The sequence below is a fragment of the Gopherus flavomarginatus genome, chromosome 16, assembly GCF_025201925.1.
Source record: "Gopherus flavomarginatus isolate rGopFla2 chromosome 16, rGopFla2.mat.asm, whole genome shotgun sequence".
In the NCBI taxonomy this organism is placed as follows: domain Eukaryota; kingdom Metazoa; phylum Chordata; order Testudines; family Testudinidae; genus Gopherus; species Gopherus flavomarginatus.
The window spans coordinates 8,320,655-8,347,066 of NC_066632.1; the positions used below are offsets into that span (position 1 = coordinate 8,320,655).

Genomic DNA, 26,412 nt, shown 5'->3' on the forward strand with positions numbered 1-26,412 from the left:
CCCAGAGGATTCCGGGGGCCTGGGGCCGTTGGCGGCAGGCGGCTCCGGTGGACTTCCCGCTGTCGTGCCTGCAGAGGGTCTGCTGGTCCCGCGGCTCCGGTGGAGCATCCGCAGGCGTGCCTGCGGGAGGTCTACCAGAGCCTCGGGACCGGCAAGCGGCAGGGCGCCCCCTGCACGGCGAAATGTCTAGAGCTGGCCCTGTTTGGCGGCGGGGGGCCCCCGCTGCGGGTCTTCGGGGCACTTCGGCAGTGGGTCCCAGAACGGAAGGGCCCCCCGCCACCGAATTACCGCCGAAGACCGGGTTGCACTTCAGCGGCAGGTCCTGCTTTGGGGGTAATTCACTGGTGGGGGGTCCTTCCGCCCTGGAGCGGAAGGACCGCCCCGCCAGCAAAGACCGGGAGCCGAGGAAGCTCCAGGGCCTGGCCCCGCAAGAGTTTTCCGGGCCCCCTGGAGCGAGTGAAGGACCCCGCTCCAGGGGCCCCAAAAAACTCGTGGGGGCCCCTGTGGAGCCTGGGGCCTGGGGCAAATTGTCCCTCTTGCCCCCCCCCGGACGGCCCTGTCTCCGCCTATAGGATGAATATGCCGGCCACTACCAGGAACAGTGCGGAGCCAGGGCCGGCAGTGAGCCTGCCTTAGCCCCACTGGACCACTGACCGGGAGGTGCCTGAGGTACACTGCCCAGCTAGAGCCCCCACCCTCCGCACCCCCACCCCGCCCCAAGATGGAACCCCCTCCTTCACCCAAACTCCCTCCACCAGCCTGCATCCCCTTCCGCACCCCAATACCCTGCCCCAGCCCTGTGCTTTCTTCTGCACTCCAAAACCTTTGGTCCCAGCAAAGAGCCCACTCCTGCATCCCAACCCCCTCATCCCCAGCCCTATCTTAGAGGCATGAGGGCAGGGGACTGGACTCGATGATCTCTCGAGGTCCCTTCTAGTCCTAGAGTCTATGAGTCTATGAGCCCACATCCCCAGCCAGAGCGCTCACCCCCTCCCGCACCCCAATCCCCTGCCTGAGCCCAGTGAAAGTGAGTAAGGGTGGTGGAGAGTGAGCGCCTGAGGGAGGGGCGCTAGAGTCAGTGGAGGCAGGGTCTTGGGAAAGGGCAGGGCTTGGGGAAGGGGCAGGGCCCAGGTGTTCAGTTTTGTGCAGTTAGAAAGTTGCCAACCCTAGGTGATGCCCTAATCTGTGTGTACTCGCGAGGGCACGGCTGACAAACTTCTAGGAGGCTGGAGGAAAATGTAGTTCTTAGAAAATCTGGATGGTTTCATGAGATCCTATAAAAGTCCAGAACATTCTAGGAGGCTAGTGAAAAATGAATCCACATATGGAATACCTGAAACATTTTACTTCAAACATTCTGGTTTCCCTTTTGTCGCTAACAATAACAGCACTCTGATCTCAGCGCCCTGCAAGCCTGGCACCCCAGGTGGTTGCCTGGGTCACCTGCCCCTAAATCCAGCCCTGCTGCCAGCTCCCATTGAGCCTAAGAATGATGGGCCTGATTCTCATCTCACATACATCAGTGTAAATCAGGAGAAATGCACTGAAATCAGTGGTGGTCATATGGTGTAAGGGACAGGAGAAGGAGGCCCAGCATTTCACAATATCTCCCCTCACTGATCAAATTAAAAGGCCTGAAGGTAGACAAGCCAGATTCTCAGCTAGTGAAAATTTGAGAAGCTGTATTACACTTGGCCTTAATGTTGTTTCCACTCCGCGCCGAGAGAGAGCTCTGGGAGTGGGGATAAAATGTTTATTGGGAGACATGATGTTTCTGGATCTCTCTATAAGCGGGTTGTCAGCTGGGGGTAATGGGCAGAATCCTCATCTGTTGTAAATCAGCAAAGATCTGTTGTAGTCAGTGGTGCTACCCTGATATACACTAGCTGAGGATCTGGCCCTATATAACTAAAAGGGAAATAAAGGAAACTTATTACATGAAAGTTTTATTTAACTTTTTAAATTGTTTTTTATCTGTTTCTTATGTGTGTTTAATAAAAGGTTCTCTCTCTCTCTCTCTCTCTCTCTGTATATATATATTTAATGGTGGTGGTTGCAACAGTGATAACTTGGCACAATACTCCAAACCACCTTTAGGTGTTTAGTGTTGTAAAAGTACAAAAGGATTTTATCATCACCATAGCCCAATAGACCCAAGGCACCTTCCCTTATCAACACACCAGACTAAGGTTCTATTCCCAACCCTGGGAAGGGTTGTAGGATTTAACGGTTAGAGCACAAGAGACTGAGAGTCAGGAAACCTGAGTTCTATTCTTAGTTCTACTGCTGATTTGTGGGTTACTTTGAGCAAGCTCCTAACCCTCTCTGTGCCTTAGTTTCCCCCTCAGTGCAATGGGGACAGTAATACTGACCTATCTCCTGGTGGAACTGAGATTTATTTAATGTCTGTCTGTAAAGTGTTTTCAGCTTAGACAGGCGGTGCTAGGAAAGGACAAACAATTATTCTTACAGCTGAGCCCAAATCATTAAGTGACCATCTGGATCTGAAGTTTTTCTGTGTTTCCATGAGTGTTTGGATTCAGGATTCTGGTTCTGAACCATTATAAAGATCAGGGACAATCAAGGAGTTCTGATCCAGATTGGAACTTTCCCCGAAGTTGTGTTTGGTTTCAAGGTCTCTATTGGGTTTTAAGCTGTCTAAGTTGTGCTTTGTCATTATTTGAAATAATGTTTACTATTAATAAAAATTATTTTCATTTAGATTAAAAAATATAATGTGGAAAATTTCTAGCTTCATTAAGATTTTCAAGCTCCTTTTCTTTTTTACTGGGCCTTATATTTTGGCCTGAACAAAGTTGATCCAGTCCCTTTTACTCTATCCACCTCTTGACAATATCTCTCTCCACCTCCAACATTTTATTGCTATTTTTCCTTGCAGGCACATGTCAGACTGAGACTCTGGGAAGAGAATTCATCACCTCCTACATGGAGAACTGTGGGAACCCTAGTCAATTTGAAGTGCAAATTAGTGGCTACTTTGCCTTCACTTCAGTGTCTGTTTCCATCTCCAATTACACAGGCGACGGGGCAAGGTTTGAGAAGAAGATTATGGTAAATCAGGGAGAGATGGTGCGGGTCAGATTACCAGAGTCAGTGGGAATTGAGGGCTCTACCAAGTTCTCCAAGGTGGTCCTAGTCAAGGCTGATAAAGATATCTCAGTAGTGTCTGTCAGCAACAAACATGTGAGTCCTGAGACCACTGTGCTGTATCCTGTCTCCAGCTTGGGAAATGAACACTACATAGTGACTCCCTCTACACAATCCTTAGATAGTTACCCAGAGTTCTCTGTTATGACGTACCAAGAGCCCAATTCCATGAAGATCCATGTGAAAGGCAACTTACATTACGAAACAGGAGTCTACTCCACTGGCAACACACTGGAAATTATACTCCTCGCTTTCCAAGGCTACCAGTTTCAAGGCATAGGAGATCTGTCTGGCTCCAGGATTGTTTCAGAAAAGCCAGTGGCTGTCTTGGTTGGCCAGGGGTGTTTTTGTAATAACACAAAATGCAACCATGTCTTTGAGCAGCTCCTACCAGTTTGCAGCTGGGGTACAACATATATCATTCCTCCCTTACCTTGGCAGAAAGTAGATGAAATGGTCTACATCACTGCTTCTCAGAGCACAACTGTGTTGTATCAACTAGGGGAACAGCCAGAGACTGTTACTCTAACAGGAGGCAGTGTACTCCAGCATCCTGTTAAGCCCTGGATCCCAATCTACATCTCTGCTAATGTGAGCATCCAAGTGGTGTTCTACAGCATGGGCTCAGCTGTCCCTAATTCCTCCCACGCCTTCCTGATGAATGTTCCAGATGTTGCCAGTTACTGCCGGATGTATTCTGTAAATGCCCAAGAAGGCTTTGAGAACTTTGCCTTGATGGTGGCCCATACATTAGAGACTGGCACCATCATCCTAGACAATCAGCCTCTAAGGAATGTGGTGTGGAACCGAGTCCCTGGCACTGAGTTCGTTTGGGGCATGCATCTGCTTGGGCCTGCTATCAGCTCCCATGCTGTGGAACATCCCAGCTCTCCATTTGTGCTCCTGAGTGTTGGCAATGCCACCATGGACAGCTATGGGATTCTAGGTTCCTGCAGGAAGAGTGAGTAGCATGGATTTTAAATCGATTTTGGCCATAGTTTGTGTCCATGCTGCAAAGAAAACAGTGTCACAACCAGGGATGCAACCATGGGCCTGGTGTAAAGTCTGTTGATTTTGATGGGGCTCCACTGAGTTACACTAACTGAGAATTTGGCCCAACATGCCATCCTAGGCCATCACTAGCCACAGTTACTCAGGCTATGTCCATACTACTGAAGCGACAGCAGCACAGCTACGGCGCTGCAGCTGTGCCTCTGTAACATTGTAGTGGAGACACTTGGTACAGCGATGGAAGGGGTTTTTCTATCACTGTTATTAATTCACTCCAACAAGAGGTGGTGTCTAGGTTCAGGGAAGAATTCTTCTGTCAACCTAGTAGTGTCAACACTGGGCTTAGGACGCCTTAACTACATCTCTCAGGGGTGTGAGCTGCATTGAACTAGTATCAGCCCAGCTCATGCAGTTAGGCAGATGCTCGCCAGCTGTTCTGAACTGGTTTAAGAACTGTTGCACTTTTCCTCCTACACTTGGTTGTAATGCCCTCTGGGTACCCAAGACAGTTTTGTGCCTGATTCTACCACTTATGCCACTCCTGTGCTTGCGGCGGGAGATGGAAAGGGTGGAGGAAAAGGTAGCTTTACGCCACCTTTGTGCGCTATGCATTCTGGGACCATGCAGGGTTGCTGTAATTTACTCTCTGCTTCCCATGGCCCCTGAGAACCAGGAAGTAGCTGTAGCATGGTACATTCTGACCACATCTTTGATCTGCCTTGCATATGAAGCCAAGATCACGTAAAGGCCCTTATACCAGTTCCACACTAGCTGTGGAGGGTCCCTCCACAGCGAACATTCTTAGGAACCTTTTACACCCACTTTAACCGCCTTTTCCAGGCCAGAGCAACATAAGGCTTCTAGTGTAACTGAGGCCTGCTCAACACCTGAAACTTCAGTGAACCATAAGCCAGGGAAAGATGTTAGAGAGCTTATTCTTTCACTTTCCCACTTCCCTGGTCCTTCTCGCATGAACAGAAAGCAAGAATACCCGAAGTCCAAAGGTGCAAACAATTTGATGCTTATTGGGGTAAACTTTCAGCAAGCTTAAATTCAAGTTCCTTTTTCTTATTTTCGAATTCCAACTTACTTCCTGTTTGCCCCTAATTTATATAGTAATAGTCACAGCTACACCTTAACCAATCATTCTACTAAAATTTACCTAACCAATCCTAACACATTGTAACATGATTAGCTAACCAATTATATCCCACCACCTTCATTACTTTACACCCAGCAAAATTAATTATACAGCAGACAAAAACAATTACAAAACCAGACAGAGCCCATGCAAATAAACATACAAAACAATAGAGAAGTGAGGATTTCACAACTACATCTATACAGACATAATGGTTTTACAACTACATCTATACAGACATAAGGGTTCTCCAGCTGTGTCTATTGATAAGTGAGTTCTTACCAGACAGAAAACTATCAAACTAAATTTCCTTTTACATGTTTTAGGCTCTTCCCTTTCTCTGGAGGTGATAAATCAAATCACCTTCCCAACAGCCCCAGATTGCCTTATTTTAATATGACTAGTTTGGAATGTGAGGATCTGACCATACACTTCCCAATTTATGGCTGCTTAGCTGAAAAACCAGGCCTCAGATTGTCACAGTAAAAGAAGGCCATTACACAGACAGACAGTGATTTTTGATTCTTTCTTTTATACCTCTATAACTAGCTAAGTGATAAGAATACACCTAAATTCTTAAAGTATAGGCCTTTGCAGACAGGCCTGAATATCTATATCCTAACAAAAGCCTCAGTGTAAACAAAACTAGGTCAACAGACGAATTCTTGTCTTGTCCTAGTTACCACCTCTCAGAGGTGGATTTACTACAGCAATGGTAGAACCCTTCCATCACTGTAGCGTTTCTAGTGTAGACACACCTTGATGAGTCTCAGGCCTTTTAGAAGTACAATAGCAGGGTGAGAACAGTTCCTGGGAAGGGAAACTTCTTGAGTACAGATGTAACAACAGTTATCTTCATTACCACCAAGGATCAAACCCAAGACCTTTGAACTGCATGACCCCCACTGTATGAGCTAAGGGACAAGCTCCCATAGCCAGGAGCTGTAGCAGAACCAGACCCTTGGTGTACCAGCCCCTAGAGGACACATAATACACACTGATCAATGAGATACACAGACAAAGCTTACGTGAGTATTAACCAGGTGATGTGTTAACACACGCCAGGCTTTTAGGACCGAATGTATTGCTAACTGATTACAGACTCAGTTGAAAGTTGTCAGATAGACAGGGCTTTAGGGCTCAATGGAGTTAAAGGGAGAAAACACCCGCTGGGTTTCAGTAGATCATCAACTTTGTATTCTGGTAGGAAGAAAGGATGGCCTCTGTGGCTAAAATGCTAGGCTAGGACTCAAGTGATCAAGCTTCCATTCCCAGCTCTGTCAAAGAGTCCCTGTGAGTGTGGCCTTAGGTGTGTCACTTAGGCCAAGGTTTTCAAAATCCCCTTGTGATTTTGGTTGCCTAACCTGAGACCTTAAAGGGGCCTGATTGTCAGAGGATGAGTGCTCAGCACTTTTGGAAGTCAGGGTTCTTTAAAGATGTCTCAAATCCTGAGACACTTTTGAAAACTTCAGCCCTGCAGATGTTGACCTGATGTAATTGTCCTGCCTCTCTTTCTGTTGCTAGATGTTACCTTTAAATGCCGGACTGAGACTTCACAGATAAATGAGAAGTTGGAGATGTGTAAAGATGTATTTCTGCGGGTACGTGGAAGGAGTTTATTTGGGGTTTTGAGGGTTTTCATAAGGAGTAGACAGTAAACTTTGAGCCTGTGGATTCTCTGTCCATCCAAGGTTTACCACTGACTTCAGCGGGAGCAGAATCAGTTCAACACAAAGTGCTTTTGAAAACTCAACCCTAGCATGGTGTGTGATGCCCCCACTATACATCAGAATTCTGCAGTAAAGGCATCAGCCAGAGATACAGGAAGTCAGAGTTCAGTTCCCATCTCTGCCCCAGACTCACTATGTGACTTTGGGCAATGTGCTCAGTCTCTCTGTGCATCGGTTCCCCACTTGTAGAAGGAAGATAATAATCCTTACAAACCCCCGTGAGGAAGAGAAGGAGAAATTCATTAATATGCATGAAAGCTTCGATACTATGTGAAATATCACGTGTCTGTGGGCTTCACCACACTTAGCCTTAACATGTCATAATCTGTAGACATTCCAGTGGGACGGCCAGCCAGCCATAGGTCAAAGCAAGATCACTCTGCAGAACCATTAACCTTAATTTTGGGCGGCGTTTCCATCCTTGCAGAAATAACCCATTTCCTCTGATTGCTCTGCAGGGCAGCAACAGTGAATTTTGCTCCTTCATGAATTCAACCTTAGTGAATTTGGAGACCATGTGTGCACAGGACAGAGCAGTATCGCTGCAGGTCAGAGATTCTGCCCCTACGTGTGTGAGCACTCTATGGCCAAATGCCCTGAGCACAGGAATAGCAATCTCACTTTGGGGGGAATTGTAGCTGCTCTTCAGAAAAGGGGTGTGTGTGTGTGCACGCATGTGCATGCTCTCTAGCTTAAGAGGCAGGGGTTCTGGGTTCTGTCCCCACTGGTCCTAGGAAGATCTAAATTCCTTCGGGGGCAACACAGACACTACCTAGATGCCTGCTGATTTGCTGCAATGTTCTCTGGCACGTACAATGAAGGGACCAGGGATGAGGAGTGAATGACACAGGGTGTTAGCCCGACCCTGGCTTCAGGTTACTATGGAGTCCTGAGCAAGCCTCAGTGGACTCACTCGCTCCATAAAGGGCTCCCTCTTTGAGAATGCTGCAGTCCCTCTGAATGGGGAAGGTGACTATGAACTGTTATGTTCCTAAGAGGGGTTATTGTTCCCCTGGGATTGTGAAGAATGTGTCTCATGAACCACTGAAATCCTCCATCTTCAGGGTGTTTCCTTTCCCAATCCCAGGAAGTTGCTTGCCCCTTTGGTTCCTTCCTGAATAGCTCCACCCTTAGTGCTCATGGGAAGGAGAGAAAGGGAGAGGTGGCCTCCGCTGTGACGTTGCTCCTGCAGAGTGTGGAACTTGCTGCACTGACTGCTGCTTTGAGCTCTCCGGAGATGAAGACCCAGACCGTGACAACAGAGTCTATGGGTGAGGAGGATGAGAAGCTCCCACATCACCTCCCGGTTGCTGTGAGATAGAGGGTTAAACTCTTTTCAATATAGAACAGTCCAGCAGCCTCTCTCAGGGCTTATAACCCAGCCATGGGTGGCAGGTGAACGAGCCATTGAAAGAGACTAGCCCACAGCCCCTCCCTCTCTGCCCAAGGCCCGCCCTTCCCCTTCCACTCCATCTCATCTGCTGGTGCCCAGAGCAACCCACTCCCTGTGTTACCCCAGCCCCAGAGCATCATGCGGGCAGTGCGGCAGTAGTGCCCCCACTCCTGGAGCGCCGGGCAGCCAAACCATCCCCAGTTCCAGTGCCGGGCGGACAGGCAGGCAGCATGACATGGCATGGCCCCGGTCCCAGTGTCCCCAGCCCTGGGCCTTGTGAGCACTGGCCCCCGCCTGCCTGCCCCAACCCCTCAGTGGTGGAAGAGCCAGAAGGGAACTAGAAACAGGCAGGAGAGGACCTGGGGACGGAGCATGAGCAGGTCCATGCCAGGCTTTTTGGGGAGGCACAGCCTTCCCTGGCCTATGCTACCTGCCACCCATAAACTCAGCCCTGGGGCTTTGCAGCAATGGCAGCTGCCTGAGAGGGTTTTAAAAGTGATGCCAATCTCCTGTCACCACAGACAGCTGCCATTGCATCCTCCTTTTACTCCCTGCCCCAGCAATACCTCTTCTTGCTGCTTCCCCTGCTAAAGAGCAGAGCTGAGGCAGCAGGGAGAAGTTGCCTTCTGCCTCTTGGCACAGTGACATCTTCACGGGGACTCAGGGACGATGGATCATAGGAGGTCAGCCAGAGGGGCTCAGGGAAACACAGAGAAATGGAGGTGAGGAGAAAGGGGGAGGGGCTGGTGGGATTCAGAGAGAGTGGAGCTCCAAACCTGCCTTGCCTTGCAGCAAGAGGCTTTGCCATTTCCCTCCCCAGCTATCAAGACGCTCCTCATCCCAGCTGCAGATTCCTGTGATGAGGTCTTCAGGCTGAGAGCTCAGAATGAGACAATGGACATTCAGTGCAATACGGTCACCAGAGCAAGCACAGAAGGTACCATCCCGGTGCTTCTCAGGCTCTCACCCCTGTAACTAGACACCAAACCCCAGCCCTAGTTCTCCCCTTCTTCTCGCCCCAGGCTGGCTTGCTTGCCTCTGTTATCCTGACACTAGTGTAGACCTTGTTGGCCCAGCTAGACCCCAGGTTGGCGTGCATCAGTTCCTGGAATGGAACCAGGATAATATTTACCAATTTTACTCCAATTTTCAGGCAGGTGTGACCTAATTGGGACTGGTTTTAATTTTTTCTTTAATTCTTTAATTAATTTAATTCTTTAGCACCAGGGAAAGCTTCTCACTAACCAACCCATCTGCCTCTCCTAACCAAGAAAAACTATGGCTTCACCTCAGTGCCTTTCACCTAGATCTGTCAACCTAGCTGGATAATGTGCCGTATGAGGGTATGATTTTTCAAGAGCACTAATGTGCTATGCATTAATTGGTCCACATAGACCATACTAGTGTGCCCTAGTGTGCTTGAAAGTACATTAGTGCACTTTAGGAATCACATTCCCGTAGGGCATGCCAGATGTTTCGAACACAAAGTGCTTCTGTGGAAAAAGAGGGAGAAGGCAACATACTCTAGTGGTTAAAGCCCGAACTGCTAGTCAGAACTCCTGGGTTCTTTTCCCAGCTCTGCCCCAGACTCGCTGTGAGCTTTGGCACCTGGCTTGCTCTTTCTTTGTCTCAGTGTCCCTGTCTCCATGACGAGGCATCATTTCATGTTTTCAGATTCTGTGGCTGTTGCTTTTATTTCTTACTCCACCCTGGACTCCATCATTAACAAGAGATTTCTCAACGAGGAAGATCTAACGGCTGATGAGAAATTGAGGAATTTTCACCTGAATTCCAGGGTGGTGAGTGGGGCTATCGGAGCTGGGAGGCACATGAACCTCTCCAAACCTGTGAACTTCACCCTGCGCCATAGACAGGTGAGTGTCGACCCTTTTACTTTGCTCTGTGCCCAGGGCTCCAGCTGGTCACTTAAAAGGTGCATCTCCTGCAGGGCATTTGAGTTCTGTTGCCTTTCTGGACTGAGACACAGTTATCTGAGAAAGAGAGGGAGCTTCTTCAGTCCTGACACGGGGGCTGTTTTGGTGGAGGATGTTACCTAGGGCTCACACCAGGCCTGACTGGGTTATGATAAATCCTGTGACAACTGTCCCTGGCTCACCCCTTAAAGCAGGAATAATTGGAAAATAACTCTCTATGGCAATGGTCCCCAAACTTTTGAGGATTGCCCTCCCTTACCATTATCCACGCCCCTCCCTCTGAGCTGGGGCCAGAAGCGGGGCTCAGGGGCAGTGGGAAAGGACACAGGCAGGGATAAGGACTGAGGTTGAGGCTGCAGCTGGTTTGGGTCTGGGGACAAGAGCAGGACCAGAGCCATGCCCGAGTTGAGGCTGGGGGTAGGACTGTAGCATCAGCCTGGCTGTGGTGGGAGCCAGCAGCCGAGCCCATGGCCATGAGTGGCTCCACACCCAGCCCTGCCCCTGCCCCTGCCCTCAGCTTTGGCCCTGGGCTGGGAATGGAGCTGTAAGGGGCTGGGGCTTGGAGTGGAACCATGCTGAATCTAGGGATGGTGCCAGACATGGGGCTGGAAGTCATGGATGTATCTACTGGTGGGACCAGGACAGAGCTTAGGGTGAGGAGGGGTTGGGAGGTGCTCCCTTTCCGCACCCCGTGGGGGCTGACCCAGGACCTCTCACGTCCCTCCAAAAGATCCTCTGTGCCCCCATTGGGGGGCGCTCCCCACAGTTTTGGGGACCTCTGCCCTGTAGATAGCAAAGTTCAGGGAAACAGCATGAGATGGTGCCTTCTTTGATAAAGTAATGAACTCACTAGAGTGCATGTGGGTATTTGTGGGCGGGGGTGTGAATGTCTTTTAATGGCTCAAATTGGAACTGCAAAATTGTGTGTCATAGACCCTAGAGTGCTCAGAGTTAAGGGAATTACCCCTTTAGCTCTAGGATCAGGGGCTTGTGCTATTGGAGCTGGAGGATCTCGCTTGTATTTCCACTGCCAGTGGGAAGTCCCAAATGGCTGTTATGTGCACACAATGAGAGCTATGAACCCACTGGTGACTTCAGATTTATTATTGTCTATTAAAGATTGTTGACAAAAGAAACAGTGTCCTCTCCATGATCCAGTGAGGATGATGATGGAGTGTTTTTGTTTCCAGACAAAGAAAGAGGAGGAAGAAGCTCACTGCGTTCACTGGAAATTTATTGCTGGGAAAGGCACCTGGTCTCCAGACGGCTGCACTGTTCTCCAGACGAACAGCACTCACACCATCTGCCTCTGTGACCATCTCTCCAGCTTCGCACTCCTTATGGGTCACACTAGAGTGGAGGTATCTCACTGTCTGACTCAGATCAAAGGGCTGGACTCTGAGCTCCTGACTTGGGCAAAATCAGTGGGAATTTTGCCTGAATGAACGCTGAGTCGGACCCTCAGGGTATAATCTGTGGCCATACAGGCTGGGTCAGGGTCAAGGGGGCTGGGCTGGGATTGTGATCTGAGGTCCCTAGGGTAGCCCCCACTAAAAATGCCAAGGTCAGGGCAGGCTGTAAAAAGGAGAGCAGATTCCCCCAGAACTGGTGGTTAACACTGTAGTTAGAATCACCAGGGACAGATTAACTTTTCTTGGCCCAGTGCCAAACATATTTGTGGGCCCACCTGGGGAATGAAGGGGCCATGGGCAAGAGCATAGCAGGCAGGGTGGATTTGATTTAAATCATGATTTAAATCACTAGTCAGGAAGACTCGATTTAATTATGGTTTTCTACATAAAAGCGCATCCTTGTTGGTTGTTATAGCCTTAATAAATATTCTTCACAACTCAGAGATAGACGTAGGTTTCATTTTTAGAAGGTACACACTATACATTTTTAAACAGTAATTTATTTTGAAAACTTTTCAGATGAGTTTTACAGCTATATCAGAAAATGAATGGTTATTTCCTTTACCAAAAGTAATTAAAGCATATATTGATGAAGTCATTGGGAGGTGAACTATCTCCAATTCAAAAGGCTAATCATTCATATTTGGAAGATTTTCTTGCCAGGCTGTATTAGGAGGAGAACATCACCAGACAGACATTTAAATTGTTTTATTTAACTAAAACAACAATGTTAAGCAGTCTGGATTTTTTTCTTCAACAGCAAACATAATATTTAAACAAAAAAGCATACATCCCTCGCCTCTCACATTTATCTGCAGACTTCTCCTTGTCCAGATCTATTCCACCCCCAATAATCTTCCATTCATTGAATCGTTTGAAACTTTTCACTTTTAAAGAGAGTTAAGGGACTGACTCTGTGTACACAAATTTGCAGAGGGACAGTAGAGTTGAGGTCTGTTATTTCTCACCTCTCTATATTATTTTTTATTTAATTTTTATTTTGCTGTTAACAAGCATGTTACCCCTGGCTACACAAATCCACACTCTGAGAATTGCAAAATTAAGCATCTCTGATGGTATCTTCTAGACTGAGCACTGAGTCCCATTGGGTAGATAGAAAGATTAACCTAAATAATCTATACAGAAGCCTGTGGAACCCCAGAAGATTGGGTTTCCCCAATCCATGAACTATTAGAACTCATTTAAAAAAACTTTTCTTAAACATGACATGAATATATTGTCTCATACTATAAAATTAGAATTTATAATCCCTATTCCATTATGAGAGATAATGTATCTTAATTAAAACTATCTTTAGATAGGTTTTCTTCCCTCAAAATCCAATTAAAACAAAAAAAATCCGATTTTTTTTTAAAAGTCAATGATTTTTATTCATCCTGACAGCGGGGAATGGTGGGGGGTGGGGGGCGAGGAAGGACTGGTCCCCAGCTGGAGTGAGGGAGAGGCCAGGGGCAACATGAGCACAGTGGAGCATGGGGGGAGGATTAGTCCCTGCTGACTGGAGCAAGGCAGGAACTGGGGGCAAAATGACAGTCGGGCGGGAGCTAGGGTTGGTCCCTGGAGCAAGGGAGGGGCCGGAGGTAAACTGCAAGTGCAGCAGGGCTGGAGACGGGGTAAACAGGATCCCCCCCACCCCTGCCCACATAGAGCAGGTACCTACCTTCTCCCTGGTTCTAGCCCATTCCCTTCATCCCTCTCTGCACTGAGCTGAGGGTCAGGGTGCACTGAACACAGGGCTGGGGGTCCAGGGTCAGGTCTGGTAGGGAGTTAGCATGCAGGAGCAGGCTGGGGGTTGGGAGTGTGTGAGGGGTTGCAGAAGTCAGATCTGGGAGGGAGTTAGGGTGCAGGAGCAGGCTGGAGGTTGGGGTACAGGGTCGGGCCAGGAGCTAGGGTGAGGGAGAGGGCTCAGGATTGGGGCAGGAGTTTGGGGTGTGGAGCGCTTACCTGGGGCAGCTCCCATTTGGTGCAAGGGGTGCAGGTGGAAATGTGGGGGGAGGTGCAGGCGCTCCCATTTGGTGCTCAGTGTGGGGGTGAGTATGTGGGGTGGTTCAGGAGTCAGAACTGGAGGATGGGGGCAAGCGAGGGAGTGCAGGAGTCAGGGCTGGGGTCGTGGGGGTTCAGGATTCAGGGCAGAGGGCTGGGTGTGTGTGAAGGGGTGCAGGAGTCAGGGCTGGGGTCGTGGGGGGTTCAGGATTCAGGGCAGAGGGCTGGGTGTGTGTGAGGGGGTGCGGAAGTCAGGGCAGAGGTCGTGGGGAGCATAGGGGTGCAGGAGTCAGGGCAGAGGGCTGGGTGTGTGTGAGGGGGTGCAGGAGTCAGGACTGGGGTCATGAGGGTGTTTGAGTGGGATGCAGGAGTCAGGGCAGAAGGCTGTGTGAGGGGGAGCAGGGGTCAGGGCTGGGGTCATGGATGGGGGGTGCAGAAGTTATGGGAGTGATCCCTGCCCTGAGCAGCTCACGGCAGAGGGCTGGAAGGGCTATGCACTGATTCCACCCACTTCCCTGAGGCTCTGCCCCTGCCTCTTCTCCACCTCCTCCCCCAGCAGCGAGCACACTGCGGCTCTGCTCATCCCCCTCCCTCAGAAGGGCAATCAGCTGATCGGCAGCAGGGAGAGGGAGGGGGAGGAGCAGGAACATAGCATGCGCCAGGGAAGAGGCAGGGGAGGGGGCACTTGGTTTCCAGCAGAGCCTGCCCTGCTGTAGGACCAGGCAAGAGTGAGGGGTGGAGAAGAGAGGGCCAGACTGGTGCTCCTTTGGACTGTGAGCCCAACCCTGTGGTAAATCCAGTACTGAGAATCACCAACTAGTCACAATCTGTGCTCTGGATCCCCCACACTGGTTATCAAGAAGCTGAAAAAAAATCACACCACCCCCTTGATTGCATTCCAGTCTCTGGCTCCCAATCAGCAGATAGATCCAGTAAATTGAGAAATTACTTAAAACTCTAGTCACCTAACAAAATGTTCTTCTGAGCCCCTGCCATAAATATAAAGGGAAGGGTAACAACCTGTATGTATGCAGTAACATAAAATCCCTCCTGGCCAGAGGTACAGACAGGGGTAGAGAATCATTTTACCTGTAAGGGATTAATCAGTTCAGTTAGCCTAGCTGGCACCTGACTAGAAGGACCAATGGAAAAAGAAGATACTTTCAAATCTGGAGAGGTGTGGGGAGGAGGTTTTGTTTGTGCTCTTTTTGTTGGTTCTCTCTGGATAGAGAGAGAGAGAGAGCCCAAGCAGGTAAACAATCTCTTGAAAAGATATCTTGAAATGATACATCTAAAATTACAGAAATTGTAATCTGACGAAGTGGGTATTCACCCACAAAAACGCATGCTCCAATATGTTTGTTAGTCTATAAGGTATCACAGGACGCTTTGCCACTTTTACAAAAATTGTAAGTAAAGGCAAGGAAATGCATTAGATTATCTTTTGTTTTAGCTTGTGAATTTTCCCTATGCTAAGAGGGAGGTTTATTCCTGGGTTTGTGACATTGAAGTTGAGCCTAGAGGGGAATCCTCTGTGTTTTAAATCTTTTTATCACCCTGTAAAATTACTTTCCATCCTGATTTTGCAGGTGTGATTCTTTTACTTTTTTCTTTATAATAAAGTTCTTCTTTTAAGAACCTGATTGATTTTAGTGCCCTAAAATAAAGGGTCTGGTCCTAAAGGCAACTGGTTGGTATATTATTCTCAAGCATCCCCAGGAAAGGAGGTGAAAGGGCTTGGGTGGATATTTTGGGGAAATAGGAACTCCAAGTGGTCCTTTTCCTAAATCTTTGTCTAAATCACTTGATGGTGGAGCAATACCATCCAAGGACAAGGAAAGGATCTGTGCCTTGGGGAAGTGTGCCTGCTAGAAATAAGCTTAGAGGGTCTTTCATATGGGTATAATGATTCTGTACCTCTGGCCAGGAAGGATTTTATGTTACTGAATACATAAAGGTTGTTACCCTTCCCATTATATTTATTACATCCCCAAAGGGGCAGCCACATTGCCAGGTCAACATTAGGTTGGATCTTACCCAAAATACCACACTGACAGCCAATCCTTTAGTATCTAAAATTAAAGGTTTTATTATATAGGAAAAGAAAAGAAAGAGAGGAGAGCTGTTAAATGATCAAAGCAATCCAATACATATGGCTTCAGGGTCCATATATCAGGTTCTTAGCAGCGTTGGTGAGTTTTCTGGCTTGTAAAGTCTCTCTGGAAAGCTTAGATGGGTCTATCAGACCTTTGTTCAAAGCTTCCATTTGTAGAGAAGTTACTGCAGAGGTGAGAAGCAGGACTGAAGACAAAATGGAGGTGATGCAGCTGCCTTTTTCTATCCTTTTCCATGTGGCTCGTGCTTGCTCTGTCCCAAACAAACTTGCAACACATGGGCATGGAAAGGTACTTGGAGTCCCCTGTCCATAGGCATGCCCCTACATGTCCTGCTGACTCATGAGCATAGCCCCTGGCTTCTCTCAGTGGGTTCACTGTAGAGCTCAGTGGTTCTCAAACTTCAGCAACCTGAGGACTCCCATTTTGATTTAAAATTTTTTGCAGACCCCCAATCCCCGCACTCAGCCTGAGGCCCCACCCCCTTTCCATCCATTCCCCCAAGGCCCTGCCCCAGCTCCTCCTCTTCCCTGCTTCTTTCCACCCTGTCCCATGAGCGCTCCCCATCCCTGCTCATCCCCCTCCCTCCCAGAGCTGCCTGCATGCCGCTGAACAACTGTTCCCCAGCATGCAGAAGGTACTGGGAGGGAGGTGGAGGACTTGGTCAGCAGGGGTCATGGACCCCCAGAGGTCCATGGACCCCAGCTTGAGAAATGCTGGTATAGCTGATTACCTTTGATGGGCCATCAAACAGACTGGATAGTGGTGATGCCAATCTGTCTGGGGGTGTCACCCAGAAACACACGATAACACATGATGCAAAAATGATACATACATAAAAAGATTCTGATACTTAGCAAATCATAATTTTTCAAGTCATATCTTACATGGCATATCTTGTAATCTTCATTACAATTTTGTAATATTGGTATCCATAATATTATAAATGGTCATCCATTTTCCATATAGCGTCACAGGGCTCACTGGTGATTCTCCCTTTGCTGTGTTACAGGAGAGTTACCCACTGACAATCGTCACCTACGTGGGACTGACCCTCTCTCTGCTGTGCCTCCTGCTCGCCATCCTCACCTTCCTCCTGTGCCGCTCCATCCGCAACGTCAGCATCTCCCTCCACCTGCAGCTCTGCCTCTTCCTGGCCGACCTGCTCTTCCTCACCGCAGTGAAGCGCACCGGCATTCAGGTCTGTTATCCACTTTTATTCTTGGTTGAAAATTGAGCTGTGTCCAGATCCTCTGTCAGCATTTCTAAAGCTCCCCTCACCCCAGCACCGTTTTATACCCTCAGCTGGATGGTAACACTTATTCCATGCTCTTTAGTCCTGCAAAAATAATTATTTACTCCTCTCCAAAAGAAATCTCTATGGGTGAAACCAGTCCTTCCCTTTTCCTTGTGGGCTCCATCCTTCATCATTCAGACAAAGGAACCTGGATTTCCAGAGTCACAGTCCCCTGCCTGTCCTCTCTGCCCCCAGACTAATGGGTAGATGCAAGATACCTATACTCTGAAGCAGATACAGAGAAGAGAACCTACACCCTCCAAGTCTCTCTCTATTATGAGGACCATGAACTTGTTTATGTCCCTGCTCCCTTTCCTAGGATTCCTCACAGTATCCAACAATTTCCATGATTCATTTGGGAATTACAACCCCCAGAAACCATCTTTTCTGAGTGGAGATCAGGACCGGGTCCTTAGACAATCCCCTCATAGACTGAAGAATGTATTGTCTCTGGAAGAGAGCTATAACTGGAAAGATGTGTTAATAAAAAGCCCTATATGACCCTCACAAAAGTCCCCCCACTTCCAGATTCAGTATTTTCTTTCCTAGAAGCAGTGTCCCAGAGCTCTGTCTCATCCTGTCCTCAGATGGTCTGTGCTGTCATTGCTGGCTTCCTACACTACCTCTTCCTTGCCTGCTTCACTTGGATGTTCCTGGAGGGGCTGCACCTCTTCCTCACCGTCTGGAACCTGAAGGTCGTGAATTACACCAGCGCCAGCCGGTTCAAGAAGAGATTCATGTATCCGTTCGGCTACGGATTCCCAGCCCTGGTGGTGGCTATTTCGGCAGCGGTGAATCCTGAAGGCTACGGAACTTCCACACAGTACGTGCAGCGCCCATCCCGAAGGGGAGCTGGGATGTGGCTTCCATGTGCTTGTCCGGCTCACCCCAGGTCTGACTTGAACCTAGATTTCCCGGCTCACCCTGCCTGGGAGCTGAATGTCCCCCTGGGACCCTTCCCATTCCCAGTGACACTAAGCTGCCCCGAGCGCTGCAGTTGAGTGTTCCCCTGTCAGACATCTACACTCCTCACCCCACTGATGATGTGGAAGAACAAGACAGAAGGATCCCAGCTTGACTTCCAGCTCCCAGGCTGGGTTTGTGGGGCTGGTGGGTAGGAAACAAATGCACCTTCTTACTGTGTGCAAATCTCTGAGGATCCCCTCTCTAAAGTGAGTGACTCCACTAGAACAGGGTGTGGCGTGCTCTAGACACCCCAGGCAAGATCCTCAGCTGCTGTAAATCAGGGCAGCTCCACTTTCTTCAGTGCAGCTAGGCCAATGTCCATCCGCTGCATGTCTGGCCCTCCATCAATACTGCGCCCATCCACCAGGAAGGGTAATTTGAGGAAGTGGTGGCTGGAAGCAGGAGGAGTAGCAGTAGATGGGGAGGGCTGTTAGCCTGCTGCCCGCAAGAGAGTCAGCCATGTCACCAACAGGCTGAGATCCATCTTGCTTTTGAGCTGCCCTGTGACACCCCCACTCTGCCCCCCCCAGGGCTGAAAAAGGGCAGTAATCCCATTAAAATCACCTTCTTCCTCCCTTCCTGTAGCTGCTGGCTCAGCCTGGACAGAGGATTTCATTGGAGCTTCCTGGGTCCAGTCTGTGCCATAATCCTGGTGAGTACCTCACAGAACCACAGAGTCCCATTCTCCTCTCACTTCTGCAACCCTGTGGACTCCAGTGGAGCCAAGAGAAGAATATCTCCCAGAGAATTTAAAATGAAAGAGTCCTATAAGATCCCATTTCATCCATCCCTCGTTGGCCAGTGCAGGATTTTTCCCTAACACAACAGCCTACATTATATGGAGTCAGTCAGGGTGAATGGGTCGGGCACTGGGTTGAGTTAGGAGACCTGACTCCGCCCCTGGCCTGCTGTGTTAACTTGGGAAGTAGCTTCCCCTCGCTGTACCTCTGTTTCTCCTGTCTGTCTTGCCCATAGGCACTGAAAAAAATTACTCGATGCTCAGCACCCACTGGCAGCCACCTCCCCCACTCACACCCCATGCCTCCTGTCCACTAGCAGCTGCACCAATCAACAATTTCCCCTCCATCCTGGTGCCTCCTGCTTGCTGCAGTCAGCTGTTCTGTGATGTGCAAGAGGCACTGGGAGGAAAGGGGCAGATCTGCATGAGAAGAAGTGGAGGCTTGGAGAAGGGGTGGGTGAGGGCGAGGCTTGGAGCCAAGCAGGGGTGGGAAGAGGTGGGGTGGAGGCTTGGGAGAAGGAGTGGGGTGGGGGTGGGGCCTGGGCAGAGTGGGGGGTTGAGCGGCCCTGGGGGATCCGGCGCCTGTGGTCTTGGCTAGTTATTCTGCAAACAAATGCTCCAGGATTGGGGCTTCCCCTTTCTAGGTGTGAGTACAGAACCCAGTGCAGTCTTAGTGGAGCCTCTAGGTGCTACCATACTATGATTAATTATAATATGTCATTACTCATGCAATGCTGCCTTGGAAGCAAATGGGACCTCTGCTGGAATGAGGATTGTTTTGTCCCTTGCCTTGTCCAGCCTGGCTGGTAAATAACCCAAGTGATGGGGGAAGGGAAGGTGGCTGCAGTGTGGGGAGTTTGAGGATGGAAGGGTGCATTGTTGCAAGAAATAAAGGTAGCAAATGTCCTTGCAGATTCCTCCCCATCTCAGGCAATGGGTTAAAAATTAATTTCAGCCTCAGAATTGAAGGGAACACTCTATAGACAGGATCTAGAAGCTTTGGGCCAAATCACATGTCTCGAACTCTGGAATAACTGCAGACCCCATTGGAATCAGTGGAGTCCCTCCAGATTCAGAGAAGAGCAGAATGTGGCCCTCTGGCTGTATGATCACATGTGATGCATTGCAGCCCTGCCTATGCCAACAGTTTCCTGCAGGGCCTGGGACCAAGATCTGGCAGGGAATGGTGTATGACCCACTTGACGAGCAGTCACTGCTCTGCAGCCGTCTGATCCCATAGGATTGTTCCGTGCCTCAGCCAGAGAGACTGGCCTTGGCTGGCATGTTTTACAAGGAATATTTCATGCTGTTTCCACAGATAAATTTAACATTTTTTCTTGCAACCCTCTGGATCCTGAGAGACAAACTCTCCTCCCTTAATGAAGATGTGTCCACTCTCAAAGACACCAGGTAGGACAGCACTAAATCTACTAGGACAGGGGTGGGCAAACTTTTTGTCTTGAGGGCCACATCTGGGTGGGGAAATTGCATGCAGGGCCATGAATGTAGGGCTGGGGCTGGGGTGCAGGAGGGAGTGTGGGGTGTGGGAGGGGTTGAGGTGTGCAGGAAGGGGCTCAGGACAAGGAGTTAGGGTGGAGGAGGGGTGCAGGGTGTACCAAGGAGGTCTCAGGGCAGGTGTTTGGGGGCTCAGGGAAAGGGGTTGGGGTGCAGGAGGGGGCTCAAAAAGGGGATGGGGTGCAGGAGGGGTGTGGGGTGCTGCAGGAGCTCAGGGCAGGGGGTTGGGTTGCAGGGATGGGTGCGGAGTGTGGGAGGGGGCTCAGGGTAGGGGGTTGAGTTCAGAAGGGGTTCAGGGTGCAGGCTCTGACCCAGCACTGCTTACCTGGAGAGGCTCCGGGATGGCAGTGGCTCAGGCAGGCTGCCTGCCTTACTGCCCTGGCCCTGTGCCACTCCCTAAAGCGGCTGGCACAATGTCCCTGCGGCCCCTGGGTGAGGAACAGAGGGCTCCAGCGCTTCCTTCACCTGTGGGTACTTCCCCTGAAGCTCCCATTGGCTATAGTTCCCCATTTCTGGCCAAAGAGAGCTGGGGGGGTTTTGGGGGACTGCAAGCGAGGGCAGTGCGTGGAGCCCTCTTCCCCCCCTTCACCCGGGGGCTGCAATCCGTGGGGGTGGATCCAAAGCCCTCATGGTCCATTGTTCGCTCACCCCTGTATTAGAAGGATCCAGTGAGCCTTCTGTATGGGAAATCCTGTGGGATTCTGCACAGATTGCTGCCACCATACAACTGAGCACATGCCACTGGAGGGTTTCCAGGTTATCTTGGTGACCTTCGGCTTAATGAGAGAGTAACAGTCTCACTGTCCAAGGAGCTGATAAACCCTAACTCACATCAGGAGTCCCTTACTCATGAGTCCTAAAGTTGTCCATGGGACCATCTGCCAAATAAGGACAATTTGCAAGAATAAGGGTATGCTGTGTCAGACCTTAAATTAGACACAGCACAGCCAGGGTGGCAATTGAAGGGTCAGGTTAGGAGAGAGGAGAGGTCTATGGCAGTAAAGGATCATCCTGGGACAAACTTTTCTGCCATGTGCATCATGTTGGTCCCTGGATGTATATTGAGATGACAGTTGCAGTCTGTTCCAAACCCTGCTGAAATCAGTGGAAGTCATGGGACAGCAGAGGCTGCTAGATCAGTGAGGTTCTTTCAGTAAGTCCTGAGGCACATTCAGAGTGTGACATGCAAATGGTCTTTAAAGCAGCTCATTATGAAATCTGTTTGTTGGGGAGAAACAAGATCAGGGCTGCCAGCTGGGAGTGCTGGATGGAGACTTGAGAGGGGAAAAAGATTTTGGAACCAGATCAGAATGTTGAGGCTTCAGAAAACCATGGTGTTACTTACTGCACGTGCCTAGTGCTGTGCAAGCAGAAAGTCTGTGCTGCTATTCAGAGCTGGGCCATGTGCTACTTAGGGAGGAAACTCATCTCATTTCCCTGAGGCTGTGGATACTGTCAATGTAAAGTGCTATCCATTGAGGAGGAAGGCAAGTGTGGCTCACTGTTGCTCTGTAGCAACTCCTCTGTCTATTTCTGGAACAAGATAGATGGGTTCCTGAGATCCCAATATCCTGTTCCCACTTGATTGTCATGTTGCCAGGGCCTGATGTGAAGGGATTAAAAACAAAACCGTAATGAGAGGTTGAACCATTCGCTTTGGAAGAGCCACCTGTAGGAGGGGAAGGTGTGTGTGTAGGGGGGGAAGATGGTTGGGCACAATATTGTATTTCAGATTCATAGGCGTACACTGCCATTATGTTCATCTTGACAGTAACCCTAGGACACAGTAAAGCGGGTGCCAGCTGTTTTGCCCCACACTGCACAGAGCCCCCTGACTCAGTCACTCGCCATAGGGTCATTATAACGGGATATCTCCATTTGCCTTTATCCAGGCTACTGACTTTTAAAGCTATCGCCCAGCTATTCATTCTGGGCTGCACATGGAGTCTTGGTCTCTTCCAAATTGGCTCAGCAAAAATGGTCATGGCGTATTTATTCACCATTGTCAACAGCCTGCAGGGCGTCTTCATCTTCCTGGTGCACTGTCTCCTCAATCGCCAGGTAACGTCCATGGCCGATCATCAGCCATCCAGTGACTTCACGGGCCTCGCAGTGGCCTGGTTTGAGGGTGTTAGTTACGTGATGTAGTGACCATGTCTCTTATTCTCCAGGTGAGAGAGGAATACAGGAGATGGATTAAAGGCACAAGAAAACCCAGCCCCACAACTCAAACTGGTAGTGCGTCTGTGTCCAGTGTTACTACCAGCACCAAGATGGTAAGAGACCCTCTATTCTGTTCTAATACCGGCATGCAAAAGTCGCATCCATCTGGGTCTATTGTAGCTCCTGAGGTGCATTGTCCCCTGAGTGACATATGCTTGTTTTAATCCATTTGAGAATGGCATTGGGAGTTTTAGCGAGATTCAATTGCATCCAAATCAAGGGGCAATCCCAGGTCTCCTAGAACCCTGCACAGAACTCCTATTTTCTTGCGCACCTCCACGTTCCCTTCCCTTTGCTTCTTTGCAAGCTCCATGCATCACTCACTGTGGAATGGGCTGGGAATGTGTTGGCTTTGACAAAATTTCAGGTAATTATCCAATTGAGGAGGCTTGCAAACCAAAACCTAGGTGGAAATCTTGTCAGTGCAGATGGGTCATCCCTAACAAAGAGTTAGCACTGCACGGAATTTCCTCTGGCTCCGTTACCTCTACTGGGAAAGGATCCAGAAGCTTTGTCTGGAGGGTAAAGTGGAGCCTTACTCTGGAAAAACCTCTCTGCTCCAGTCCCAGCACGAGACGCCACAACCTTTGTCTGAAAGTGGACATTTCTGGTTTATTTAGAGCAGTCTATATTAACTGGGGCCGTGTTCCTCTTGATCTGCTGCTTACAAACAGGGAAGAATTGGTAGGGGAAGTAGAAGTGGGTGGCAGAAGTGAACTAGGCAGAAGTGACCATGGGATGGGTGAGTTCAGGATCCTGACAAAAGGAAGAAAGGAGAGTAGAAAAATAGGGACCCTGCACTTCAGAAAAGCAGACTTAGATTCCCCTAGGGGAAGATCCCCAGGATTCCCTGGGAGGCTAATATGAGGGGGAAAGGAGTCCAGGAGAGCTGGCTGTATTTTAAAGAAGCCTATTAGGGGTGCAGGAACAAACTGTCCCAATGTGCAGAAAGAATAGCAAATATGGCAGGAGACTAGCTTGGCTTAACAGTGAAATCTTCGGTGAGCTTAAATTCAAAAAGGAAACTTACAAGAAGTGGAAATTTGGACAGATGACTAGGGAGGAGTATAACAATATTGCTTGAGCATGCAGGGGTGTAATCAGGAAGGCCAAGGCACAATTGGAGTTGCAATTAGCAAGGGATGTGAATGGTAAGAAGAAGGGTTCGTACAGGTATGTTAGCAACAAGAAGAAAGTCAGGGAAAGTGTGGAACCCTTACTGAATGGGGGAGGCAACACAATGACAGAAGTTGTGGAAAAAGCTGAAGTACTCAATGCTTTTTCTGCCTCTGTTTTTGCAGACAAGGTCAGCTCCCAGACTGCTGCACTGGGCAACACAGTGTGGGGAGGAGGGAGCAGCCCTCAGTGGTGAAAGAACGGGTTAAAGACTGTTAAGGAAAGCTGGACATGCACAAGTCCATGGGTCCAGATCTAATGCATCCAAGGGTGCTGAGGGAGTTGACTAATGTGATTGCAGAGCCATTAGCCATTATCTTTGAAAACTCATGGCATTCGAGGGAGGTCCAGGACTACTGGAAAAAGGCAAATATAGTGTCCATATTTAAAAAAGGGATAAAAGAGAACCTGGGGAACTACAGCCTCACTTCAATTCCCAGCAAAATCATGGAACAGGTCCTCAAGGAATCCATTTTGAGGCACTTGGAGGAGAGGAAGGTGATCAGGAACGGTCAACATGGATTCACCAAGGGCAACTCATGCCTGACCAACCTGACTACCTTCTATTATGAGATAACTGGCTCTGTGGATAAGAAGAAAGTGGTGGCTGTGATATATTTTGACTTTAGCAAAGCTTGTGATATGGTCTCCCACAGTATTCTTGACTATAAGGTGGATAGAAAGCTGGCTAGATTGTTGAGCTCAACGGGTAGTGATCAATGGCTTGATGTCTAGTTGGAAGCCGGTATCAAGCAGAGTGCCCCAGAGTTCGGTCCTGGGTCTGGTTTTGTTCAACATCTTTATTAATGATCTGGATAATGGGATGAATTGCACCATCAGCAAGTCTGCAGATGACACTAAGCTGGGGGGAGAGATAGCTCAGTGGTTTGAGCATTGGCCTGCTAAACCCAGGGTTGTGAGTTCTATCTTTGAAGGGGACATTTAGGGATCTGGGGCAAAAATCTGTCTGAGGAATGGGCCTGCTCTGAGCAGAGGATTGGACTAGATGACTTCCTGAGGTCCCTTCCAACCCTAATATTCTATGAACTGCTACTTTATGGCTTACCTGTGTGTGGCTGGGGGAAGGGAGCTGGCTTTGTCTACACTTGTTTAGTTATTTTCCTGCACATGATGTCACTTCATTGGAGGCTGGCTGAATTTTGCAGACTCTGCACTATTCCTGAATGAGGACCCAGTCCTGATCCCATTGAAGTTGACTGGAGTTTTCCCATGAGATTGGCACTCAATGTATATATATTTTTTGCTGGCAGGTGAGTTGGGGAGAGCCCTCCACTTCATCTCTGTGAAACAAATCACCTCTCCAACCAACGATGTTTATCATACAGACAGCTTTGCTGTGCCAGTGGAGCAGGTGCTTAAGCTGCAATTCTTCATCACAACTACATACAAAACCTGGAAAGGGAAGCGGGATTGGACCAAATCCTCTCTCTGATCCAAATCCACAACTCCTCGATTCGAAGGCCGCCCTAGGGTTGTAGCTGGGTGTCTCTCCCAGATTTAAAGGGCCAGATCCCAGGTCAGAGAGCAGTTATTTCTTAGGGAAAACACACCGTGTGTGGGGGGGGTGGGGGGCGATTTGCAGAGCCTTCACGTCCTATGTGTGTGAGCTAGCTCTGCTGTTTCACTGTAATGTGTAAAGAATAAAATAACCTGCTCATGGACCTTGGTTTCTTCTTTGGTTTGAGGATTTGCTATCACATTCTGTGTATCCTGGAAACCTAGGGCCCAATTCTAAAGCCTCTTCATGCCAATCTGGCAGTGTAAAGGGACTTTAAAGTTGTCAGAAATGGCCCTGTGATTAGCCTTCCAGTGCAGGAGTCCTTCCTGGCTGCTGTAGAGCGGGCATCAAATCTCTACATTAGTCCTGCCCCCAGCCCTGGCATGGGGGTTGTGAGTGGTGGGGTGGAGGTGCTGCTGAGGGCATGGCTGAAGCACATTGTTTCATGGCTATTGTCTGCTTCCCAAGGCCCAGAAGGATCCTTGAAAACACACTAGTTTACACTAGTTGAGGACCTGACCTGTAATCGATTTTCAGCTCCAGTGCTGTCACTGCACCACTAAATGCTCTTCTACTCTTTTTTTTTTAAGGAAATTTATTTTCAAACTGTGCTGTCCCCACAACACCGTGAAGTTTGCTGATGTCATCTTTCCGTAAGAAACTTCTCCAAACTGAGAGTGATAACTGTGTCAGCCCACTTCTATTTCCCCATTTTTTTTAATATTATCTGGGCACATACAGTCCCACGATGCTTAGTGCTGTACACACACACAGTCAGAGACAATCCCTGTCCCCAAGAGCTTACAAGCCAAGTAGACAATGCGGACTCAAGTGTCCAGAAGAAGCCACACCCTTCTCAGAGGAAGTTCCTCATTTTAGAGGAGGGAGAAGGGAGAGGGGAGTCTCGGGGCTTTGTACACAGGAAGAAGGTTATTTGTTTCTTATTTGCCAGAACCACAAACCCAGCCTGGGACCTGGGAGTCGAGCTGGAATCATTAGTGGGGTGAGGTCTGTAGATATATGGCAGGTGGGCAACTCAACTACAGTGCTCAGGGCAGCTTAGTGTCAGT

General features: G+C 49.1%; 1 protein-coding gene and 1 pseudogene across 1 annotated transcript; one reads left to right on the forward strand and one right to left on the reverse strand.

Annotated features, from left to right (window-relative positions):
* Positions 1–26,412, reverse strand: part of LOC127035557 (adhesion G protein-coupled receptor E3-like) — a 161,217-nt pseudogene that overhangs the window by 117,954 nt on the left and 16,851 nt on the right.
* Positions 3,684–25,498, forward strand: LOC127035670 (adhesion G protein-coupled receptor E3-like). The gene is made up of 14 exons (XM_050925853.1): positions 3,684–4,129; positions 6,845–6,921; positions 7,509–7,598; positions 8,138–8,321; positions 9,264–9,380; positions 10,118–10,317; positions 11,568–11,738; positions 16,920–17,108; positions 17,792–18,027; positions 18,756–18,822; positions 20,228–20,319; positions 22,317–22,485; positions 22,596–22,700; positions 25,095–25,498. The coding sequence occupies exons 1-14, from the start codon at positions 3,787–3,789 to the stop codon at positions 25,128–25,130; spliced, it is 2,076 nt and encodes a 691-aa protein (XP_050781810.1). The 5' UTR covers positions 3,684–3,786; the 3' UTR covers positions 25,131–25,498.